General features: G+C 39.7%; 1 protein-coding gene across 5 annotated transcripts in view; it reads right to left on the minus strand.

The window, feature by feature from the left end:
- Positions 1-22,769, minus strand: part of DOCK4 (dedicator of cytokinesis 4) — a 376,034-nt gene that overhangs the window by 24,633 nt on the left and 328,632 nt on the right. For all 5 annotated transcript variants that reach the window (XM_075857083.1, XM_075857082.1, XM_075857085.1 and 2 more), the window contains 9 exons: positions 22,472-22,613; positions 20,408-20,574; positions 18,347-18,433; positions 11,083-11,259; positions 10,490-10,573; positions 9,561-9,680; positions 9,142-9,263; positions 6,655-6,775; positions 4,572-4,653 (listed from right to left, as the gene is read on the minus strand). In XM_075857083.1, coding sequence (XP_075713198.1) covers positions 4,572-4,653; positions 6,655-6,775; positions 9,142-9,263; positions 9,561-9,680; positions 10,490-10,573; positions 11,083-11,259; positions 18,347-18,433; positions 20,408-20,574; positions 22,472-22,613 — 1,102 coding nt within the window. The remainder of the gene's footprint in view (positions 1-4,571; positions 4,654-6,654; positions 6,776-9,141; positions 9,264-9,560; positions 9,681-10,489; positions 10,574-11,082; positions 11,260-18,346; positions 18,434-20,407; positions 20,575-22,471; positions 22,614-22,769) is intronic.

The raw sequence follows: 22,769 nt of genomic DNA on the forward strand, positions 1-22,769 counted from the left end.
GAGGTCTTCCACTAGCGTCAAGGCCCTTTCACACAGGCCAATTATCGGGCAAACAAGCATCCACAGAATGCTCATTCCCAACAGGGCATTGATCAGCCGATGAACGAGCAAACGCTCGTTCATTGGTTGATTATATTGTATATGCAGCCTAAAATATTATCGTTGTCGGCAGCAAATCTCCCTGTTTACACAGGGAGATGTGCTGCCGACATGATAGGAATGGATGGGGACGACCAATTGTAGTAATGAGCGCTCATCCCCATACATAGCTCCTTGTGAAAGGAGCAAACGAGACAGGTCGTTGATCGGCGCTCGATTACACTACCCAAGTCTGGTCATGTAAGATGACCCTAACTCCTGACAAACCCGTGGGGGAAGGAGGATTGACTTGTCAAGGGAATAATGGGGTTTGTTCCAGCATGTGAAATTGCCTTCTGGAGAGGCCTCGTGTAAATTGGTCATAGGTAATGGCCTTGAGGTCCGAAACCATGTTGACCAACACCCCACATGCAAAAGCGAATGAAAATTGGATATTCCTGTAGGAGGAGGACCACCCTGGCTTGGATTGTCTTTATCTTGTCCTCCGGGAGGAAAACCCTGGCTGTCCTGGTGTTGTAAATCAGGCCCAGAAAATCAATGTGCTGGTTTGGCACCAGAGACTACTTGTCTTCTCTGAAGATCCATCCGAATGTCTTCAAGGTGTTCAGGGAGATCTTGAGAATTCAAAGATTTTACTCTGTGGAGTAGGCCGCCACCACAAAGAGGTCATCCAGGCAAGGGATAACAGGGACTCATCTGGTGCAGAGAAGCACCATGAGAGCTGCCAGAACCTTGGTGAAGACCCTGGGAGCAGTATTGAGCCTGAACCAGAGAACTGAATTGGAAATGCGGAGAACTGACAGTAAAACGAAGGAAACTCTGGTAGGCCCTTGTGAGAGGTATGTGGAGGTAGTCATTTCGAATGTCGACGGAGGAAAAGTATTCGCCTTGTTCAAACAAAGCAAACACTGAATGCAGGAACTCTTATCTGGAACCTACGAACATGGAAAAATAAGTTCTACTTCTTCTTGTCCTAGATGGGGCTGACTACGGGATAGCTGGTCCTCTTTGACCTTTGAGAAGTGAAGTTATGAAAGGAACGGAACCTCTGAGAATGATGGGAAAGATGTTGGCATCTAGTACGGTTCTGCGGTAGGAGGGAACTCTGACCAACATTGGCCTCCGAGCTTAAGTCATGCAGACTCTTACCAAGGAGTCTACTCCTGGCAAAGAGTAGACCAGTGAGTGCCTTCTTAGAGGAAGGGTCCGCCACCCAGGATTTAAGCCAAACTGAGCAGTGTATCACCACAGAATTAGAGTGTCGCACCGGCAGTAAAATGTGCCGACTCAAGGCAGACCTCGCATAAGAACTTGGGTAAGTTGGGAAGCCATATTGGTTAGACTTTCCTGCAGAGCTCCCTGCTGTAATGCCATAGGGAAGCTGTTTAGCCCAGAATGAAGCGAATGCTAGATGCAGGGTAGAACCTGTCACCACAAAAGCCCATTTGGCTAGAAAATCCAATCTCTTGTGACGAGAATACTGAGTGATATCGCAACTGACAGCGATAGGGGCCCACTAGGGGAGACAAGGGGAGACAGCCCACTTATATACTTTTCCCCTTCCTGGAGGATTTTGTTTCTCTGTCCTCTTGGAGGCAGCCAAGCGCCTGTCAGGGTGCTTCCATCTCTTAGAGAGGTGGTCCTCAAACTCGCTGTAGTTTGGGAAAACCAGAGGCTGGGGCAGGTGACAGTGATAGGACAACTCTCCTTGAGAAGGGGAGTCATCACTAACATGTAATATGTTCCTGATAGCAATTATCAAGTCTTGTATAGTGGCTGCCATTTTAGTGTCTTGTTCTGACTCTGATTCAGAGTCCGACGATTCCCCAGAGGAGACAGGCTGATGCAATAGCGAGGCGGCTTCTCCAGCGTTGGACCTAATATGGGATGATTGTGAAGAACCTGAGGAGCAGCATCCGTCCACTCCTGGGCCTCTTGCGTGAAATAATACAAGACCAGGTTTGCACTAACCCTAGAAGCGTAGAGCGAGGCTGCTAATTGAAATGGCAGCCGTTCTATGGACTCAACCCAGTTTAGAGAGTCTAGAATTTTCCAAAATGACCAGGGTTGAGGACCTGGCCCAGTCAGACGGGCCGTATCCTAGAAGGAATTTAGCAAATTTTTGGACATCTCTCTAAAAAACATGTACCACAAAAAGATAAAATTGGTACCTTGAAAAAAAATGGGAGGGGGTATGGCATCCTAGACCCTTGTGTCCTGAGTGGAGGAGGTCAGGAGACTCTGTGGGCCACTGCAGTTCGTTTGCTGCAGTATCAGGCTGCTGTGACCCATCTGGAGAAGATTCGACACTATGGAAACCAGCGCTGGAGATCTTACGGAATGCTGAATGAGAGCAGAACTGATTAGCTCTGTGTCTGTGGGAAGGGTACAATCTCTTTCCTGCCTAGTGTCAGCCTCTTAGGACAAGGGCCTATACCCATGGTGCTGTGTCCCCCCTGCCCCCCCCCCCAATGATATTAATGAGAAATAAGTAATTGTGCTTTGTAAATCTTCTTGTTGAAAGAGAGTGGAAAAAATGCATATAAACATAAATTAGAATATGACAAGTGTCAAATAATGACTGCCATTAAAAATGTAGGAAAGTATCTAACCAGCAAGGGTACAGCTTTGACAATTTCCATCGAAAAATAAAACAAAATACTTAAAATTCCTCGGGCAGAACAATTGTTAAAATTCTCGACTATTGTTTTTGCCAAAACCCACCAACATTGACACCCAGCTCTCCTTTAGTGTTGAACGGCAAGTCTGCCTGATTATGCAGAGGTATTCATGGATGTGACACTGGATAACTGGACAGATGGGCAATTAAGGTATCTGGGAAAGCTGGGTGACAACCACAGTGAGATTAGGAATGGCTGCAATTACTGGTAGTTAATTCTGGGAAGCAGTGAAGGAACAAGCAGGTATAGCTGTCAAAATTTAGCTTATATGGGGAATTGCATGTTAAATCATCTGTCTTATGCTGCTATAATGTGATTAGATATATTTTTGTATTAGGAATAATTTACTTTGATATAACTTCCAAATGTAAAGAAATCTGTTAATTGCCCCAAGTCTTTTATAACTATTGATTTGATGTGAGTCACATTGGGCTTTGCTATCATGCATATCCCCGGCTGTTGATGTTTGTGCAGAGGTACATGCATAGTATAAGTCTAGTTACAGTTCCTCTCCTTTTCTGCATTTATTAGGGTGAGTTCACACAGAGTTTTTTGATGCGGAAACCGCTCCGCAAATCTCGCCAAAAAACGGAGGAAAATGCCTCCCGTTGATTTCAATGGGAGGCGGAGGCGGTTTTCTCCCGCGAGCGGTAAAACCGGCTCGTGGGAGAAAGGAGGGACATGCCCTATCTTCGCGCGGTTACGTCCCTGACCACCCGTTGACATCAATGGGAGGCAGAGAAAGCGTATTTTGTGGCGTTTTATGCCCATGGCGCTCAATGGCCGCGGGGGCGAAAAACGCAGTGAAAATCGGCGTGCAGGTAGAGGAAAATCTGCCTCAAACTTCCAAACAGAATTTTGAGGCTGATTTTCTGCCTGCAAAAAACTCAGTGTGAACCCAGCCTTACACTCTGAGGTTTCTTGTCCTGACTGACAACTTAGATCTATCTCCTTGCACATCACATGGCACAATCAAACATTATAATGTATATAAATATGTCATACATTAATTTACTGCAAAAACAATGTTATTCCTCATGAGAGATGAGACAAACTTTATTGGTGCCCAAGGCAGGGGTTTTAAAATGCATCTCTCACAGTCCCTGAAGTTCTGCATGATAGAGCCCCCTGTACCACCTTCCTCACCAATCCCTAGTTTCTTTTTTATAATGCATAATCCCATTTCCCTCCACGGTCATCTTCTCTACACATGGGCAAGTTCTCAAAGCAAGGCCACTCACCAAACCTTCCACATATCTGTAGTAGGATCCACTGGCTCCTATTTTACATAAACATGCACTGAAACGCAACCCTCACTCTCTTTAGTTAACCGCGTATTGACTACCTCCCCAGTGCACCAAAGAGAAGTGCTATTATAGCATGGCACCTACAGCATTATCAACAGCTTGTACACAGTGTCCAGTTGCTTGTACAATGAAAGGTAGAGCTTTTTCTTTTTTCCATAATCTATAAATTGCACACCCCCACTCCATGGTGCCCCAGGCACCCGCCAACTCTGAGTACCCCTCATCCCAAACCGAGCCAGTCTGGTTTACAACGTGGAATTACTACTAAGCGGTAAGCGTAATAATTTGGAGAAAGAGATTTATTTTGTTTAAACATACGTATTCACTGATAATCGTAATAAAAAAAATTAATTGCGTCAACCATCTTTAAGGGCGTATTGAAGGTTTACAGGGTTTTTTTTTTGTTGTTTTTTCTATTTATTTGGAAATGGTCTTAAAATTATTGCATTTTGTACCATATACGGTACTTGTATATACACAATACCTCTGGCACTTGAGGGGGCAGAACTTGTCACATTTGGAGAGGCGGAATGTGTAGAACTCAAACTTGAGGTAGAAGGACTTGGCTGAAAGATAAAAAAATCAGTATGAATAAAATAAGAAAATCTTTTATCATAATGCCCTTAATGATTCCTAATTGTCACATTTAGGCTAGTATCTTCCATTCACTTGCTACTGCTGTGCAGTCATGACAAAGGTTTATTAAACTGTAAGTTAACTGTGAAAGGGCACCATAGACATCCATCCTGGAAGTCAACAACTGTTGGCCAAGTCATTTACAATATTCTGAAAAACTTTTCCCGTAATCGGGCTTATTACTACGTAAACAAACAGACTTGAGAAAAGGAAGAGACTTTCTATACAATTTTACTGCAGATAGAAAAAAGATCATTTGGAAACAAATTATTTTATGGTGTTTAGCTTAACTTAAAAATATAAAACGTAAAAATCTATTTTTATTAATGTTTTAGTAAAGGTATAGTTCTTAAAAAGAAAACAATTTAAAATGTCACTAAAAGTTACTCAACAAAATGTAAATAAGAAATGCTGTCAAAAAAATATATTTGTGTACTCGATAGGCGTCTTATTGCTGGGATTGCCACTGATCTAAAACACTTAACATTGACTGTTTGTATTGGGTCATTCTCAGAAATCCAGAGTTTTATAACAGGTCAATGAAATGTCACCATGATTCTGGATTTCATTCATTAGCTCAGCATATCATAAGGATAAATAAAACATATTACGAATGGTAAAACATTATTTGTGGGTAAGGTGTAACATGCTACATTTTTCTTCAAATGCAATAGAACGGTGACACTGAATGTTTGAGGTAAGAAGAAAAAATATTTGTAGTCGTATATTTGGACATTAGACATCAAGGGCTCTCAAAGGGCTTTTAGTTTTTATCCATTTTACAACACACACACGCACGCACGCGCACACAAACACACTTTTAGTAGGTTACGAACTGCGGTGATTCATAAAGATTTAAGATATAAGAGAAACAGACTGTTTCCATAGCAACCCTCAATATGGTTTGGGAAAAGTCATTTGGGAATTATTATTTTTTGCACAATGCTAGAAATAATTGAAGAGGTGCACTGTGCTAAAACACACAGGTAAGACAGAATCTGGCATTTCTAATAGAACATGGATTCGTGGAAGTGATCTTTTGGCCATTGATAGTATATATTATAGGCAATATATATTTCCCATTATCGTCATTTTTTGGCAAGTATATTGTTTTCTCGAATTGCAACAGGTTTCAAAATAGGTTAGCTTTTCATAAATAACATTTGTTACCATAATTACTATTACTACTAATAGATAACAGTCCCAATTTTTTGGTTGAGACTGTACTGCAAATGGAAGGCAAAAAGGATGGGTTTATGCTAATTTGCATTGGATTCTGGGGGATTTTGGCAGTTTCCCAGGCAGAATGTGGCAGGCTTAAAATGACTCGAAATTTGGGTTTCAAATGTTGATAAGTATGCTATTATCATGTTTATTATTACCTTGAAGATTCTGCAGAGAAAGAACTTTCAAGATGTTGACGGGCAATAGAGCTTCTAAAATTTATAAACACAAGGCAGTCTTTACTGCTGAGACAGCAAACAAGGTATCTGGTCTATGTCAAAAACTGCCTACAGAGACCATTTTTTACAGTCCTGACACACAAGTCTGCAATAAGAGGTTTGGAAATTACAGAGTAGTGGAGATGTAAAGTGGAGTAGCTTTCTATGGCTGGTTTGATTTTACAAAAGGCCTCTGAAAATTGAGAGATGGAAAGATTGGTTGCTATGGTCAACTAGTCCACTTTAGTTTGGCACAAGTTTTGATACATCACTAACATTGTGTTTCCCACATTGTGACACACCGTTAGTTAAAATTAGAATATATAAGAAAAGGAAGAAGCGGTCAGCATCCACTGAAAAAATCCATGTTAATTGTGTTGGACAACAGCGATTGTTAGATCCTAATAATGTGATTGAACGTAGGGGAATGTGCGGAGATATGAATAGTATAGTGTAAGTTTACATGTTTATTTTCAACACTTTACCTACCTGCATGTGAAACACTTCATCAGAACTTTCGGATTGTCCCGTCAAATTACTAACTTCAGCTGAAGCTTGAGAAGAGAGCGAGGAGGAAGAGTATCTGTTTACCGCTGGATAGCTCAATGGGCTGTTCACCAAATAAAAATAAATAAAACATTAAGAATGTACAAAATTAGTATTATTGTTACTAGTAATGGACCACGGCATCTAACAAGACCAAATGGCCACATCCATGGCACTTTAGTAAGTCCGACCCAACTAATAAGCCGAGTGGGACATTCACTTTACATAGAGCAAGCGCTTTCTTGGCATGACCGGCTTGTTTTTCTTATATTGAAAGGGTCTATCCTTGGATACTCAGCAGGCTTCCCTTTTGTATATATATATTTCATTTGATTGCTCATGATAGGCTAGCTCACTGATATCCTGGAACAGGTTTCCTTAACTCCTTAACAACTAGGCCTATTATGGCCTTAATAACCAAGCATACTATTTCGCTTTTTTATCGTCGCATTCCAAGAGCCATAGCTTTTTTATTTTTCCATCAACATAGGACTTGAGGACTTGTTTTATTTGCGGGACGAGTTGTATTTTTCAATGGCACTATTTTTGGGTACATATGATTTATTGATTAACTTTTGTTGACCTTTTTACGGGGCAATTGAAAACACCACTTATGCCAGCGTAATTTTTTTGCATTTTAAATTTAGACTGTTCAACATGCAGCGTAAAGAACATGTTAACTTTATTCTACTGCTGGGTACGATTACGGCAATAGCAAATGTCTGCCGATTTTTTGATGTTTCACTACCTTTGCACAATAAAAACAAAAACTATTTGTTTTTGTGCCACCGTATTCCAGAGCCTTATTTTTTGTATTCTCCCGTTGATTCAACCATATGTGGGTTTGTATTTTACGGAACAAGATGTCATTTTATTGGTACCATTATTTGGTAGATGAGAGTTAGTGATTACGTTTTGTCATTTTTTTGAGGGGTGGGCAATGGGAAAAAAAAGCAATTCCACAGTTGCTCTTTTTGGGTTTTTTTTGTATGGTATTCATCATGTGCTTCAAATAATGCGTTCACTTTATTGTCCGGGTTGTTATAATCGCGGCGATACCATATATGTATATTATTAGAATTTTTTTTTACACTTTTACAAAAAAAACCTTTTTTATGGGAAAAAAAATTATTTTTTTTACTGTAGGAGTAAATATATTTTTAGAGATATTTTTTCTAATAAACTTTATTTAGCTGTATATTAACCCTTCCCAACATCTGCCGTATATGTACGTCGGAGGTTGGGTGGGGGAGTATGGAGCGGGCTCATGGACTGAGCCCTCTCCATAGAACGAGAATGTCAACTATACATTACAGCCGATGCTTCAGGGGGATTGTGCTCTTTTAACCCTTTAGGAGGCCCCGCTAACGTTCCGTCGCAACCCCTCGCGACGCGATTGCGGGGTGACGATGGTTGTCATGGCAGTCATCTTTGTACTTCTATTAAGACCTTTCTGATTAAGACTTAATAGGAGCCTTTCAGAATCACGATACCCTGCAATACATTAGTATTTCTGTTTATGTGCATCGCTGGTTCAAGTCCCCTAAGGGGACAAAAAAAAACCTGTATATATATGTACAGTAAGTTTGACCCTAGTGTCTCAGCTAGTTAGGACACCTAAGCATGTATTACTGTATATATTATAGAGAAAAAAAAAGCTAAACACAGTTAATGGTTTATTTAAAATAAGTCCAAAATACACCTTTTCCCAAAATTAAATGTAAAAAAATTAACGTAACTGGTATCGCCACATCCATAAAAGTCTGAACTATTACAATACAACATTATTTAACCCGCATTGTGAACGCCGTAAAGAATAAGATAATAAAACCTTACCTCCCACAAAAAATAAATAAATAAATAGGATCAATAAGTCCCATGTACCCCACAATGGTACCAATAGAAACTACAGCTCAACCCACAAAAAAAGACCCTCAACCGTGCAATTGACAAAAAGAAAATAAAAAATGCCACGGCGCTAAATTTATTTTGAACCATTTTTTTGTGCAAGAGTAGTAAAACATAAAAAAAAACTAGATAAATTCGCTATCGCTCTAGTCAAATTGACCTGCAGAATAAAGTTACAATGTCGTTTTTACCACACAGTGAATTCCGCACAAATTTTTTTCGGTTTCCCAGTTCATTCTAAGGTACAATAAATGGTGCCGTGAAAAACTACAACTGATCCCGCAAAAAAACAAGCCATACGGCTATATCGACGTAAAAATTAAAAAAATATGGCTTTTGGAAGGTGTGGAGGAAAAACCAAAAATGAAAATCCAATAAAATGGCTGCGGGGCAAAGGGTTAATTATAGTTTTTCTCCACACCCGATGTCCCTTAGAGTGGGAGAGTACAATTCGAGGGACACTAACAGTCTGCAACTCATACTACATCCTATAATATAACATTAGTAACATTAGATTAATACCTCCGTCTTGGTACCACACGAGCAGCATCTGGACCCATAATAGCTGGTGCAGAGTTTCTAGGGATGCGAGGACTTCCATTGGGGAAATTAACAGGACTAGGCGGTACGCAACCTGAGAAATCCTGATAATCCAATGAAAAAATGTTAGCAAACAATTTTCAAACACTCACCAAACTATGACCCTATGAGCCGAAGGTAGAAGATACAGAAATGAAGAAATAATAGCATTGTCAACAAACACTACACAGATCTAGATAGTCGTAGCACCTTGTTTGACAGCTCATTGCATTTTTTCAGCGTGAGAAGTCGTGTAATTAAACCTATTAACCAAAAGATGTCACTGTTGCGTAAAGTCTCACCATTTCGAGTCATTTTATTCTAGAATTTCACAATTTTTCGAAGTATTATAGATACCATACCTGTATTCCCAGACTTGATTTGAGTACAAAGAACTGATCCACCATCTTCTTGTGCAATGGTCTCATATCTTGAGGCACAAATTTCTCATGAACAGCTAACCCAAATTCTAATATCTGGGCCTGAAAAATATATGAAGACTAAATTAATAAATGGAAAGAATTGACTGTGAAGTCTAGGGTATTTGTTATGGCTAAGTGAAAAGTACTGTAGTATAAAATGTCTTAATACTAGCTACAAGCGTAGCTAATACAAAGGATAATGGCAAAATTCTTGGCCGCTGCTAACTTTTGGGAATTCAAATGTGAAGAACACAGCCATAAGCTTAATTTAATAATATACTACTTATATAATAATTATTTTTTTATTTTGTGGGAAGCAGAATGCCTTTCTTGTGCTGTAACTGGCCATACAGCTTACATGACCAAGTCGCTTAAACTGTAGCTAAACGTTTGACAAACTTCTGACATGTCATAGTGACATGTCAGAAGTTTGGATTGGTGGGGGTCCGAGCACTGAGACCCCCACCAATCGCTAGAACGAAGCAGCTGAAGTGCTCATGTGAGCGCTCAGCCGCTTCCTGTCTGTTCGGCTTTTTCTGGAAAGCCGATGTATCGGATTACGGGCTCATAGACTTTCTATTGAGTCCGTACACCAATACATTTATATATGGAAAAAGCCGAACAGACACGAAGCGGCTGAGCTCTCTCACGAGTGCTTCAGCTGCTTCGTTCTAGCGATTGGTGGGGGTCTCAGTGCTCAGACCCCCACCAATCCAAACTTCTCACATGTCAGAAGTTTGTTAAACGTTTAGCTACACTTTAAGTATATTCTGAAAAACCGTCTTGGCTGCATTTGCCCTTCATCAACCCACCTTGAATTTTATATCTTTGCCCAGACATTGATTTTAATATCTTTTTTTGCACACTACCTGTTCAAGCATTAGTTCTCTCAGGCGTGAGATCTTATCTCCATCCTCAGGGTGGTTGAAGATATACTCCTTCACAAAGAATGCCTATAAAAAAACATGATGGCGTGAGCTTTGGTTATAGTCACAAGCTGTAGACAACATCCAAAATAGCATCAACCCAGGGCTTTAATACCGTACTCTAAGAGACACATATATAACTATTTCTAAAAAAAACTCTAACCTAACACATCAAGTATTTTCATATTAAACCTGTGAAGCCAATGTTTTTACAGATGAGATGCAATACATATTTACTAGTAAACCTCCCTTTTTTTCACATAAAGGCAATGTGACAGTTTAAAAGTCACCTCCAGATATTGCACCACCAAAAGTGTAGCACTCATTGGAAGGATGAGAAAAGTTATTCAGCTGTGGCCTCACATAATAAATAGAATTACATTTTTCACAGCGCTCTACGGTTTTGGAATCCATCCATAATACAGCCTTTGACATATATATCCATATATATAATAAAGTTGGATAGGAGAGTGTGAAATATGGATGGCTATCATAGGTTACGTTGAGAACCTGCAAATTAATGTAAACCATCTTACCTCTTGATACCTTGAAACTCCTCCATTCACTGCAGCATCAATAACCCCATTCAGGCACATTGTCAGGGGGTTTATATTCTGCATCTGCCGTGTCTGACACTGACCAATCAGAGTTCTCAGTTGCTGATTCTTATTTTCTAAGACCTCAATTGCATTTTCAAGTGGGCTCATCTCCACCTAGAAAAATATGCAGAAATAGAACTAAATAAATACTATGTCCAGAATTCTGGAAATTATAACATTTCTAGGAAAGAGTGTGATTGGTGTCCAACCTAGATGGAAGAAAACGGGGATACTGTAACAGAGTAATGTGTAAGTTGTGATATTACCTGCTAGAATGACTGCAGGTGGAATGGGTGGTGGTAATAACCACAAGATGTAGGGTGGGGTGGGTAGGCATATGTACCAGTGGTAGCATCCAAAGCTATAACCTTTGAGATATGAAGATGTGAAGCCTGTGCATTGTTATAGAAGGGTTTCCTTTATTGACTTTAGATCATAGCATCATGCAGATACAGTGACATGAAAAGGTATTTTCTCAGTTAAAGACGGCAACTACTATTGTATATTTGTTGCACTGAATGGTTTCTGATCTTTAAATGAAATGTAATATTATAAAGGGAAACCTAAGTTTTTAGCATAGTTTTTTTAAATAATTGCTATACTTTTTTTTTTCGTTAACCAAGTTATTAAAACCCCCATGTTACCCCAACATCAGAATATAATTCCTCCAGCAATTATTTTCTGACACAATGCAAAATGCTAGTTCCTGTCAGCAATATTAGCTTCCATTTGGCGAATATCTCTGTAAAGGCCCATATACACTGCCCAATTATCATAATTTTTTCCCTTTCGGTAAATGCAAATGGCTAAAAAAAGCCGTTTTTCTACCAGCAGATCCTCGACAACGACTTTATAAACCATCGATTAATTATCAGTGGTTCATGACGCCATTATTAAGCCAAGCACACAGCTGTGCCTGCATGTAGTCACCCCTGGCCGCCCTCCCCCTTATTAACTCTTCCTAACATCAGTGTGTGAGACAATAATCCCCCTCCCATTTTTCAAACTGTGTAGATACATCCCTGACTGAGGGCCCCTTTACATGGCATGATTTCCTGTCCGGTAACGAGTGTCAATCAGCAAGTTCAGCTTGTCGATCAGTGATTGTTTGCTCTATTTATATGAAGCAATTGATCCCAAGTATAGGGACGAATAAATATTAATACGATCAATCGTCCTTATACAATTTGCATTTTGTCGTCAGCAAATCCCCTGCTTACAAGGGGAAATTATTTGCTGCCGACAAGCGATCATATTTTTAAAATGTTATTTATTATCCAGTCACTGCGTCATCGTGTTTTTGGAGTATATTTGGTAGGCCGCCTAAAAATTCACTATTTAGAGATAATGGCTGTTACTGTATTATTGTTTTTCATCGCAGCCGTTTATGCACAAAAAACAAGCACAGTGCCTGAATGAAAGTGCTGCATTAAAAAGACGTTGAAAATTCTTCAACCACCAAATGAAAAAAAAAACGATATTTATAGGACACATTTGGTTGCCATTATTGCTGCTAAAGTTTGCAAAACCTCTAAAAAAAAGTGTTTAATAACAGTGTCCCTGACAAAAATGCAAACAATTCAAAAACCATGATGTGTAAAATATATTTAGTTTAAAGATCAAAAACTATTCAGTGTGTCTTCGACTGACCGTAAGGGAGATAGGAAACATTTAACTTCTGCACTTGTGCTGTGTAGGTGTCCCAAGAGACAGAGTGCCCTCCACAGAAAACTTATATAAACGAAAAAGTGGATGCCCCCCCCAGGGAGTTAACCAATCCTAGCTGCAGGCCATGGAATAGAAGGAAAACTTATTAACCTTTAATCACCACTGCCAGTCAATAGCTCCCTAGCTTATACAGCCAGGGAGCAGGGCAGGAAAGGAGGCAAAACTTTTTTTTTTTTTTTCACAACGGTCCATAGGAATAAACATGTACTTGTGAACAGGAAAAACAGTACAAAGCATGAATTGCCTTCAAAATATATGCTACAAATAATGTCCTCCCCCCCCCAAAAAGGGGGGGGGGGGTTGGAGGAAACAAAATTTCCTGCAGCTGGCACTGGATAGTTTAATAACAGCTCTTATACATCACTATCCATAGACTGGCAAACAACAGCAAGCCTCACTGTGCACTTCTAGAAATCTAGCCCGCAAATTAAGGTCACAGACACTAGGCTTTTGTTTGTATGTTTGTTTGTTTGTTAAGGCTTGGGAAAAAAAGACTGGCATAGAAAATTCTTGAAGCTCCGGAAACGTGGCAATCTCTAAATTTCTGCACATCTATATTACTGGTTTACACAATAGAAATGATAATATTTCCATGGATATTATTTTAAATTCCAAACATACAGTATATACTAGAAGTAAAGCCTATGGGAAATGTTTTCTAATAATACCGGTGTCAGAGGTTAATTTATATTATTAGTATCCTACACATCACTTCACAGTTATATAATATATATATATATATATATATATATATATATATATATATATATATATATATATATATATATATATATATATATCTTGTATGTGTTTGTAAATACATTAGATGTCTTGTTCTGATCCTGAGTTACAGCCTGCATTATAGGCAAGAGCTGCGTTCACAATTCTATGGGTTGCTATTGAAACCTGAACTCTAGCGGCTTATATGAGCTCCTGTAGTGTAGTTGAAACGTTCGTTTTTCCTACCTCAAATTACTGCATAGAACCTGGAACAGCAATGTCGCTAACCAGAATGCAAGTCACCAGAGCAAGCTTTATACAGACACAAAGAAACAAAACAATGGTCCACTTTTATCATGCAGTCTACACCTGGTTTTGGCGTAAACTGCAAAAATATGTAGCAAAACGAAGAGTGCGACAAAGTTGCGCTAAAAATTCCTACTTTTCTCATTGCTCACCAAATTTGAAGACATAGTTTTAGTCAAAGTTATTAAGAATAAAGCCTGAAATTTTGGTGCAAATCTATACCTGCTCATAGCTGGCGTAGATTTGTTTTTCTGCCTTTCAGACATTGCAAAATGCTCCCAATTTCTTAAGAAGTGTGCTGCAAATAAATTTGGTGCAAATCATAACTGTCTCCTTTACTAAGACTGCAGTAAAATAATCCAGCCTTAATAAATTGTGACCACTGAATGCTTGGAGATTCCAGCTCTGATGTCTGAAGAATTGTGAATGCAGCTCTGAGCTATAATACAGCTGTAACTCAGGATAAGTAATGCAATATATCACTGTAAAGTAGTGTTTACAGGTTGAACCAGCACATAACCGGCATGGAGTTAAACCAGCAAATAATTCAGCAGCCTACATACACAGAAAAACATTTATTATGGGTGTCTGAAAACCACAGCTCTACGGGAGATTGTTTGTATTGTGTAAGCATAAAACACATAATATGAAGAAGTGAATGCTGAGTAAAACATCAGCAGCCAACAAGCTCATACTGGCCCATTAGTAAATTGCTCGCTAGGGCTTGGCCCAGCACGCAGAGCAGACCACTGCCGCAGCAATCAGTTCTTTTCTTCCACTGGTAGCCTCCCGATACACAGGTGCCGCTTACTGTGGCAGAGCAGAGAGCCATCGGCTACCTGCCCTGCCACAAGTTGTTTTAGGCCTATGGTCTACTAGAGGTTGGAAGGACATCATCATGACGTCCCGACGCAGGCGGCGTGATGACGTCACTGCATCCGCCGCCTGCTCCGGCATCAGGCAGAGGACTCAGCATCTCGTCATGAGAACGGGGTTATGCGAGAATCATTTTTTTTTCATTAGCGCAAATGAGGGTCGTTTTACTTTTATATGTGATCCTAGCTACTGTATGGGGACCAAACTACTGACTAGGGGACCAAGCTACTGACTAGGGGACCAAGCTACTGACTAGGGCACCAAACTACTGACTAGGGCACCAAACTACTGACTAGGGCACCAAACTACTGAATAGGGCACCAAACTACTGGCTAGGGGACCAAACTACTGACTAGGGCACCAAACTACTGACTAGGGCACCAAACTACTGACTAGGGCACCAAACTACTGACTAGGGCACCAAACTACTGACTAGGGGACCAAACTACTGACTAGGGGACCAAACTACTGACTAGGGGACCAAACTACTGACTAGGGGACCAAACAACTGACTTGGGGGCCAAACTACTGACATGGGGCCAAACTACTGACATGGGGGCCAAACTACTGACATGGGGGCCAAACTACTGACATGGGGGCCAAACTACTGACATGGGGGCCAAACTACTGACATGGGGGCCAAACTACTGACATGGGGGCCAAACTACTGACATGGGGGCCAAACTACTGACATGGGGGCCAAACTACTGACATGGGGGCCAAACTACTGACATGGGGGCCAAACTACTGACATGGGGGCCAAACTACTGTATGGGGGCCAAACTACTGTATGGGGGCCAAACTACTGTATGGGGGCCAAACTACTATAGGGGGCCAAACTACTATAGGGGGCCAAACTACTATAGGGGGCCAAACTATTATATTTGAGGCCAAACTATTGTATGGGACCTAAATAATATATGGGGGACCAAATTACTATATGGATGCACAAAGGGGGACATTACCACTGTGTGGGGGCACGATTATTGTTTTGAGGCATTATGACTGTGTGGATCACAAGAAGGGGCACTATTACTGTGTAGGGCGCAAAAATCAGAATGACCATTATTACCATCTGGGTCACTATTAATAGCGAGTTTGTATAGAGGGTCGGGAATAGGAGGGAAGGGTGCTGGAAAATCAAGGAGTCAAAGAAGTCCGTTTTTGATGACGACACAAAACTTTGTAGGATACCTAAAACTCAACATGACTTAAAATATTACAGAAAGACCTAGATAAGCTGGCAGCATGGGCAAAAACATGGCAGATGAAATATAATGTTGATAAATGTAAAGTAATGCACCTAGGATGCAATAATAGCATTCATTGCGTGTGGAAGAAAGACGTTTCATACATCAAAATAGGAAAGGGTTCTTTGCTGTTAGAATGGTCAAGCTATGGAATGCCCTAACCCAAGAGGTAGATATGGCAGATAGTATGTCAGCATTTAAAAAAAAGGCTAGATGCTTATTTATTGACGAATGGCATTGAGGGTTATAATTAATCAAGCAATGAATGACGGGTAATTTATTGAGAAAGGTTAAACTCGATAAACCTGCGTCTTTTTTTCAACCTATGCAACTATGTAAATCTGTGCTATAAATTCTACATAGACGTGGTTGGAAAAAAATCATCATGACGTTTGGAAAAAGTTATCATGAGGTAGAAAAGTCAACTATTCCAATCTGACAAGATGTCACCTGTCAGTCACCGGATGTAACTGTTCTTTTGTCCACTTATATGGTCTGCAGGGCACCTGTGTAAAAACTGGTATCAACACCATATGTTCACTGTATACCAGTAATTATGATCTTTGTATAGAGGTTATAATTCAGTAACAGTATGGTGGTATTATTCAATCATTATGTGGTAGTAATAGGTGGTCATGATTTGGAGGTATTATTCAGTAACAATATGATGGAATTATTCAGACACTATGTGGTAGGGATGTGGTCATGGTGTGGAGCTATTGTTCAGAAACCGTATAGTTGTATTTTTCAGTCACTATGTGGTAGATTTATGAGGTAATGATGTGGTAGTATTCTTCAGCAACAGTATGGTGGTGTTATTCAGTCATTATTTGGTGGTAATATGTGGCCATGGTGTGGAGTTATTATTCATTAAGGGTATGGTGGTATTATTTAGTCACTATGACATCATGTAATAATAAAAAATCCACAAGTAGGTTTGATGAGGAGGGCGTATCGGGGGGACCAAGGTGTAACATTTCCCCTGAGGCCCATAGGACTTTAGTTACGCTCCTAAGGCCTCATGCACACAAACATATTTTTTTCCTGCCGTAAATATGGGTACTTTGTCACGCGTATTCGACCCGTATTCCACCAGTATTTATGGACCCGTGCCCGTAAATATGGGCCCGTTGTCACCAGTATTCCACCCGTATTTACGGACTCGTTTTCTATGTAAAATTGCATTGCACTAATCCGCAGCCCCTTCTCTCTATCAGTGGTGGATAGAGAGAAGGGGCACCCATTTCGGGAAGAGTTTCCGCAGCGGAACGCAGTGATTATAAGTAAAAGAAGTCTATACGTACCCCAGCCGTTTTCTTGGTGACGCGTCGCTCTTTTGACATCCAGTCCGACCTCCCTGGATGACGCGGCAGTCCATGTGACCGCTGCAGCCTGTGATTGGCCTGTAATTGGCTGCAGCGGTCACATGGGATGAAACGTCAACCCGGGAGGCCGGACTGGAGGAAGTAGTAGGTAAGTTAACTTTTAATACTATTAACTCCAGCAGTAGTCACTGTCCCGGGTGCTGAAAGCGTTACTGCCGATCAGTTAACTCTTTCAGCACCCTGGACAGTGACTATCCCCTGACGTCGCCTAGCAACGCTCCTGTAATTACAAGTGTACACACGTAGCCACCCGTAATTTACGGGAGCCCCATATACTTCTATGGGCCTGCCCGTGCTGTAATTACGGCCTGAAATAGGACATGTTCCATATATTTCAACGGCACAGGCACCTTCCCGTAAGCAAACGGGAAGGTACCCGTGGCCAATAGAAGTCTATGGGCTGGTAATTACGGGCCGTAATTACGGCTCGTAATTACGGGCGTTTTTGCGTTCGTGTGCATGAGGCCTAAGTGTGAAAGCGGTAAAATACTAAATAAACTAGATATATTTGGTATCATTTCAGATATAAATGATCTGCAGAATAAAGTTAGCATTTTGCTTATATTGCACGATACATACCGTAAAAAAAAGCCTAAAACACAATAGTGAATTTGCTATCCCCCCTCAAATTTTTTAATGAAGGCAACCCAGTCTGACACTGGTAGCCAACAACTAATTATGCTGGAGCCTTTTACCATAGACACAGAACCTTTAGATATAAAGCATCAGGGAGTATCCCAACATACCAGTGTATTTCCTAAATTGTCATTTAATTAGGGTAAGTTTGTAATGTAAGTATGCAAGTGTTTCTATGGTAACACATATGTTTACTATACAGTCGCCTGTTTTCCAAGTATCAAACTAAGCAATATCCACGTATAGTGAGGATTTTATACTGATTCACAGGAGACGCCATGCTAGGAAGGACACACTCACCACTTCGCGTTTTTCAACTTCAAACCATCGTGAAATACCCGGAAGGCTTTGCACCAGTGTCAGAGCTGTTCTCTCTACCCAGAGACTCTACAAAATAAGAAAGTAGTTTTCATTAAAATTCACCATATACATAATTCAAATAAACAGAACAGCAATTAGTGAAAAAACAGGTATGTACAAAAAATATCCAACCAACAGCAGCTTTCTCTAAAATCTAACCTGTTGTGGGCAGCACATTCAGAAAAGACTTTATAAATACCTCATCTTTAAATCTATATCTGATCACAAGGGGTTCATCTGTTTGCCTGCCCCCGCTTAGTTGCTAGAGCAATGGGATTCCACTCACTAAAGCTGTGCAAAGTACAGTTCTGAAACCTCTGCGGGATGCAAAAGCTCAGCTCATGCTATTGGGGCACCCTTCTTCTCCCATGACAAACTGGTGCTTGTCATTAAGTCCCTTGAGAAAGATTGCAGTGTCCACATGTGCAAAGCTGAGAGAGACACATGCACACAGGTACAAGGTTGTGATTGCTGCCAATATTCTCCCTCTACTAAATACTGACAAGAATTATGAGTTATGAATAAAATTATTTTGTGTCTATTAACTGTAATAAAAGTAGCCCAAAATATATACAGCCTATTTGATCCTCACTATTAGCCACATATACATATATATTCCAATAAGTAGCTTGGCTGACAGGCGTATCGCTGTATGTAGTTTCTTTGGGTACTAGCCATAAGTCACATAGTTGATAAGTCTACATTCGCTTTACCCTGCTTTTTGTTACATACGTACTCCGTTCTACTCATCCCATTTATATAGGAGCAGCTCCGATCTTAACTTCCCTTCTACATGCTGTATTTTTAATATTATTATATAAGGCGCAAAAGTCATATAGCAACTCACAAAGTTAAGCTCTTTTCCAAATGAAAAAGAGAATTTACAAAAATTAAATTAACATGGTTGTCCCACTAAACTATACCTTACCCACTGGGTCTTCAGAATATTGATCAGGCATTTGCAGACAATAAGCTTACACCGATGGGTGGGTCACTTTTGGCTTTGTCGAGCCTGATCAATGTAGAACAATCATCAATGTGATCTGTAATATGTACTGCCTCACTAGAGCCAACCCTAGGTAGACATTATCCGGGTTTCTAAAATTGATGGCCTATCCTTCGGATAGGCCATCAATATTAGATCGGGACATGGGACAGTGACGCAATACCTTGCACGGCCTCTACACATGTAATGGCGCGTGCAAGTACGAATGAGGAAGAGAACAATAAAGAGGCTGCGGCGCTCGTATGAGTGCTGCGGCCCCCCCAAGCAGCTGATCGGCAGGGGTGCCAAGAGTTGGACCCCCACGAATCTACTATTGATGGCGTACCCTAAGGACAGGCCATCTCTTTTAAAAATCTAGATTACCCTTTTAATTCAAGAAAAATATTTATAGGCCCTTGTTTACTATGAAAATAATGCCAAAGAATCTCATGCATGCAGAGCTAGTACAAGAGACTCTTTCCTGTATCTGTGAAAAGATATATAAATATACATACATACAGTATATATATATATATATATATATATATATATACACACATACATACACACATATATATTTTTATATATATATATATATATATATATATATATATATATATATATATGAATGTATCTGCATTAAAATAGATTGTGCTGTGTTTTACTTAGTCTTATAGTAAATTGTATGCACAGCCCTGTGAAATGGTCCTGTCAAATAGGGACCTATCTTTAGCTCTGATAAATTTCCAGAGGACAAAAGTCTTTTCAAGGGATCCACATCCCCATTTTCATCCGGCTGATAAATGTCTAGATGTAATTGAAAGCTCTCTCTCTGTGTCCTGGGAATATTCAAATGCAAAGTAGTCATTTCTGTTAACACAAAATTCCTTGTGCAAAATAGCAGAAATGGGAAACGTGTAAAGAAGAAAACGTGACCTCCTATGCACTCTGCACACTCTTAAAGAGTGCTGTATGTACCAGTAGACTGAAGCTTAGTATACAGAAGCGTGTTTTACCTTGAATTCATTTTCCTTGTCCTTTGTGCCCTTATGGAATGGTCTGTCATACCGGTATCGCCAAATGTGATTTACTTTGTAAAAGCTTTTGATATTATCAGGAATACCCTCTCTCTGCAGAACCTCTTGGCTTTCAGGAATTGGGGTAACTGCATAAATCTGTAAATCTAGGCACAGCGTTAAGGCTAATCCAACAAGACCTCTAAACATGCATTTGAAAAGGATTTCTTAGAAAAAGGAACGTAAAAAGGTTCTCTTAAAATATCAGAATTACATACAATGAAACATCCATACCTACCATTTATTTTCTGTTCTACTCCCATTCAATACAACATAATGTCTGGCTGCTGTGGTAAACCGCAACAGACTATCTACAGTGAATGGAATTTTAATAAATATAGTATATTATATATAAATAAATATAACTATTTTTTTTTAATTTCCTTTAGCAGCATCCCGTGCATATTCTTTATGTCATTTTTGTTTTTTTTTGGGGGAGGGAATATTTATAGGTCCATATTTACTATGAAAATAATGCCGAAGAATCTCACGCATGAAGAGTTGATAGTACAAGAGACTCTTTCCTAGATCTGTGAAATGATTGGGGGGTTTGGGGTGACTGTGGATGAACGATTGTTTTTGTAAAAATACTACTGCGATAAAACTTATAAGTAAATCATCAAATGTCATGTAATATGGCACTGTGTTTGTGAAATTGGAACTAAATCTTGTTTGAAAGTGAAATGTAAATAATGTTATTGAGAAAATTGCATGTTTTTTCATATATAATTATTATTATTCATAGATTATGATTATGCTCAGGGAAGCAGTGGGATTAGTTACCAAAATAATCCTATGGAAATATGGTAGCATTTTAATAACATTTAAGAATACACACGCAGGGCTTTTAAGCTAAATGTAAAAAAAAAAAATCCCACTTTTAGTAAAGCGAAATTCCATTTACAAACTTTACACTTTTATAAATGTCGTTAAGGGTCTATTCACACTGGGTTTTATGTCATCCGTTGGACGTATATGTAGAGAAATACTCCTGATGGATACCTCAGACATGAGTAACCGTATGCCATACAGTTGCATACATCGCCCCTATAAAAAATTTATACTGCTTAGTAAAGGTTATTTTGTGGTTCTTGGCTGCATAGGAAAGCATAGCGGGCTGCACTTTCCTATACAGAAATAACAAAGGTATAGCGTTGAATGCCAAAATGGCAATCTTTTGGCATCCTATAGAAATAGGAATGGAAAGCTCCATCAAATTTAAATGGAAGAAGCAATGACATTAGCATTCCAAAAAAGCTAAACTTTTTATTGTCCCATACTACAGACACCAGCAACGTTTCGGCTCTAAGTAAGCCTCAGTGAAATAGGAAAAGCTTGAAAAAGGATCACTTAGAGCTGAAATATTACTGGTGTCTGTACTGTGGCACAAGAAAAAGATTTACTTTATGGAATGCTGACGTCATCGCTTCTCCTTCCTGTGACTCTTTTGGCTTCCGTCAGACACATTCAGTGCATACGTTGAATGGACACTGTAAACACAGTGCGAATAGACCCTAATAGTGAAGTCAATTATTTAAACTGTACTAAATAACTGCATATGGAAAACTGAAAATTAAAAAATCAAGTATATGGCTTTACATGCCTTTTAGGCCCAGTTCACACGATGCAGATTTTGATGCGGAAACCGCGTCTGAATCAGCACCAAAAAAATGCTACAAATCTTCCCTCATCGGTTTTTGAGCGTTTGCAGAAAAAAAGCGTCTTGCCCGATATTGGAGAAGTTTCAACCTCTAAACCATTGAAATCAATGGGTGGCAGCAAAAAATGCACCACTCGCTTGTAGCATTGTTTCATGTGTTTTTTTGTTACCAAAAACCGTCCGCGGTTGGTTTTTGCAAATGTGTGAAAAAAAAAGTCAAAAACCGCTTGCAATTCAAAATCTGTCTCAAAAATCTAGAAGGAATTTCAAGGCAGATTTTTTTTTGCTTGGTAAAAAACTGTGTGTGAAAATATACAATTAGACTCATATTGTTGAAAGGATACACTGAGCTTCTGCCTGGAAGATAGTTTCATCCGGCTGGTTGGCATGCTGCATTGCAATAGCATGTGGAAATTCTGTAAGCATGCGCTGCTGAAAAGCTTCCAGTCTCTCGTAGTCATGGCCTCGACAAACAAATTCTTTGTTCTGGTTGTGAGAGAAGTTGGTTCATTACTGTTTTAATTTGATTAACAATCATCTTTAGAAAAAGAAAAACATAATAACCACAAAGTTGGTGCTTAGCTATCTGAAGTAATAATAAAAAAGAAAGAGTAACCATATGCTCTAAGACGTTTTGCTTCT

The sequence above is a fragment of the Rhinoderma darwinii genome, chromosome 3 (assembly GCF_050947455.1).
Source record: "Rhinoderma darwinii isolate aRhiDar2 chromosome 3, aRhiDar2.hap1, whole genome shotgun sequence".
Classification (NCBI taxonomy): domain Eukaryota; kingdom Metazoa; phylum Chordata; class Amphibia; order Anura; family Rhinodermatidae; genus Rhinoderma; species Rhinoderma darwinii.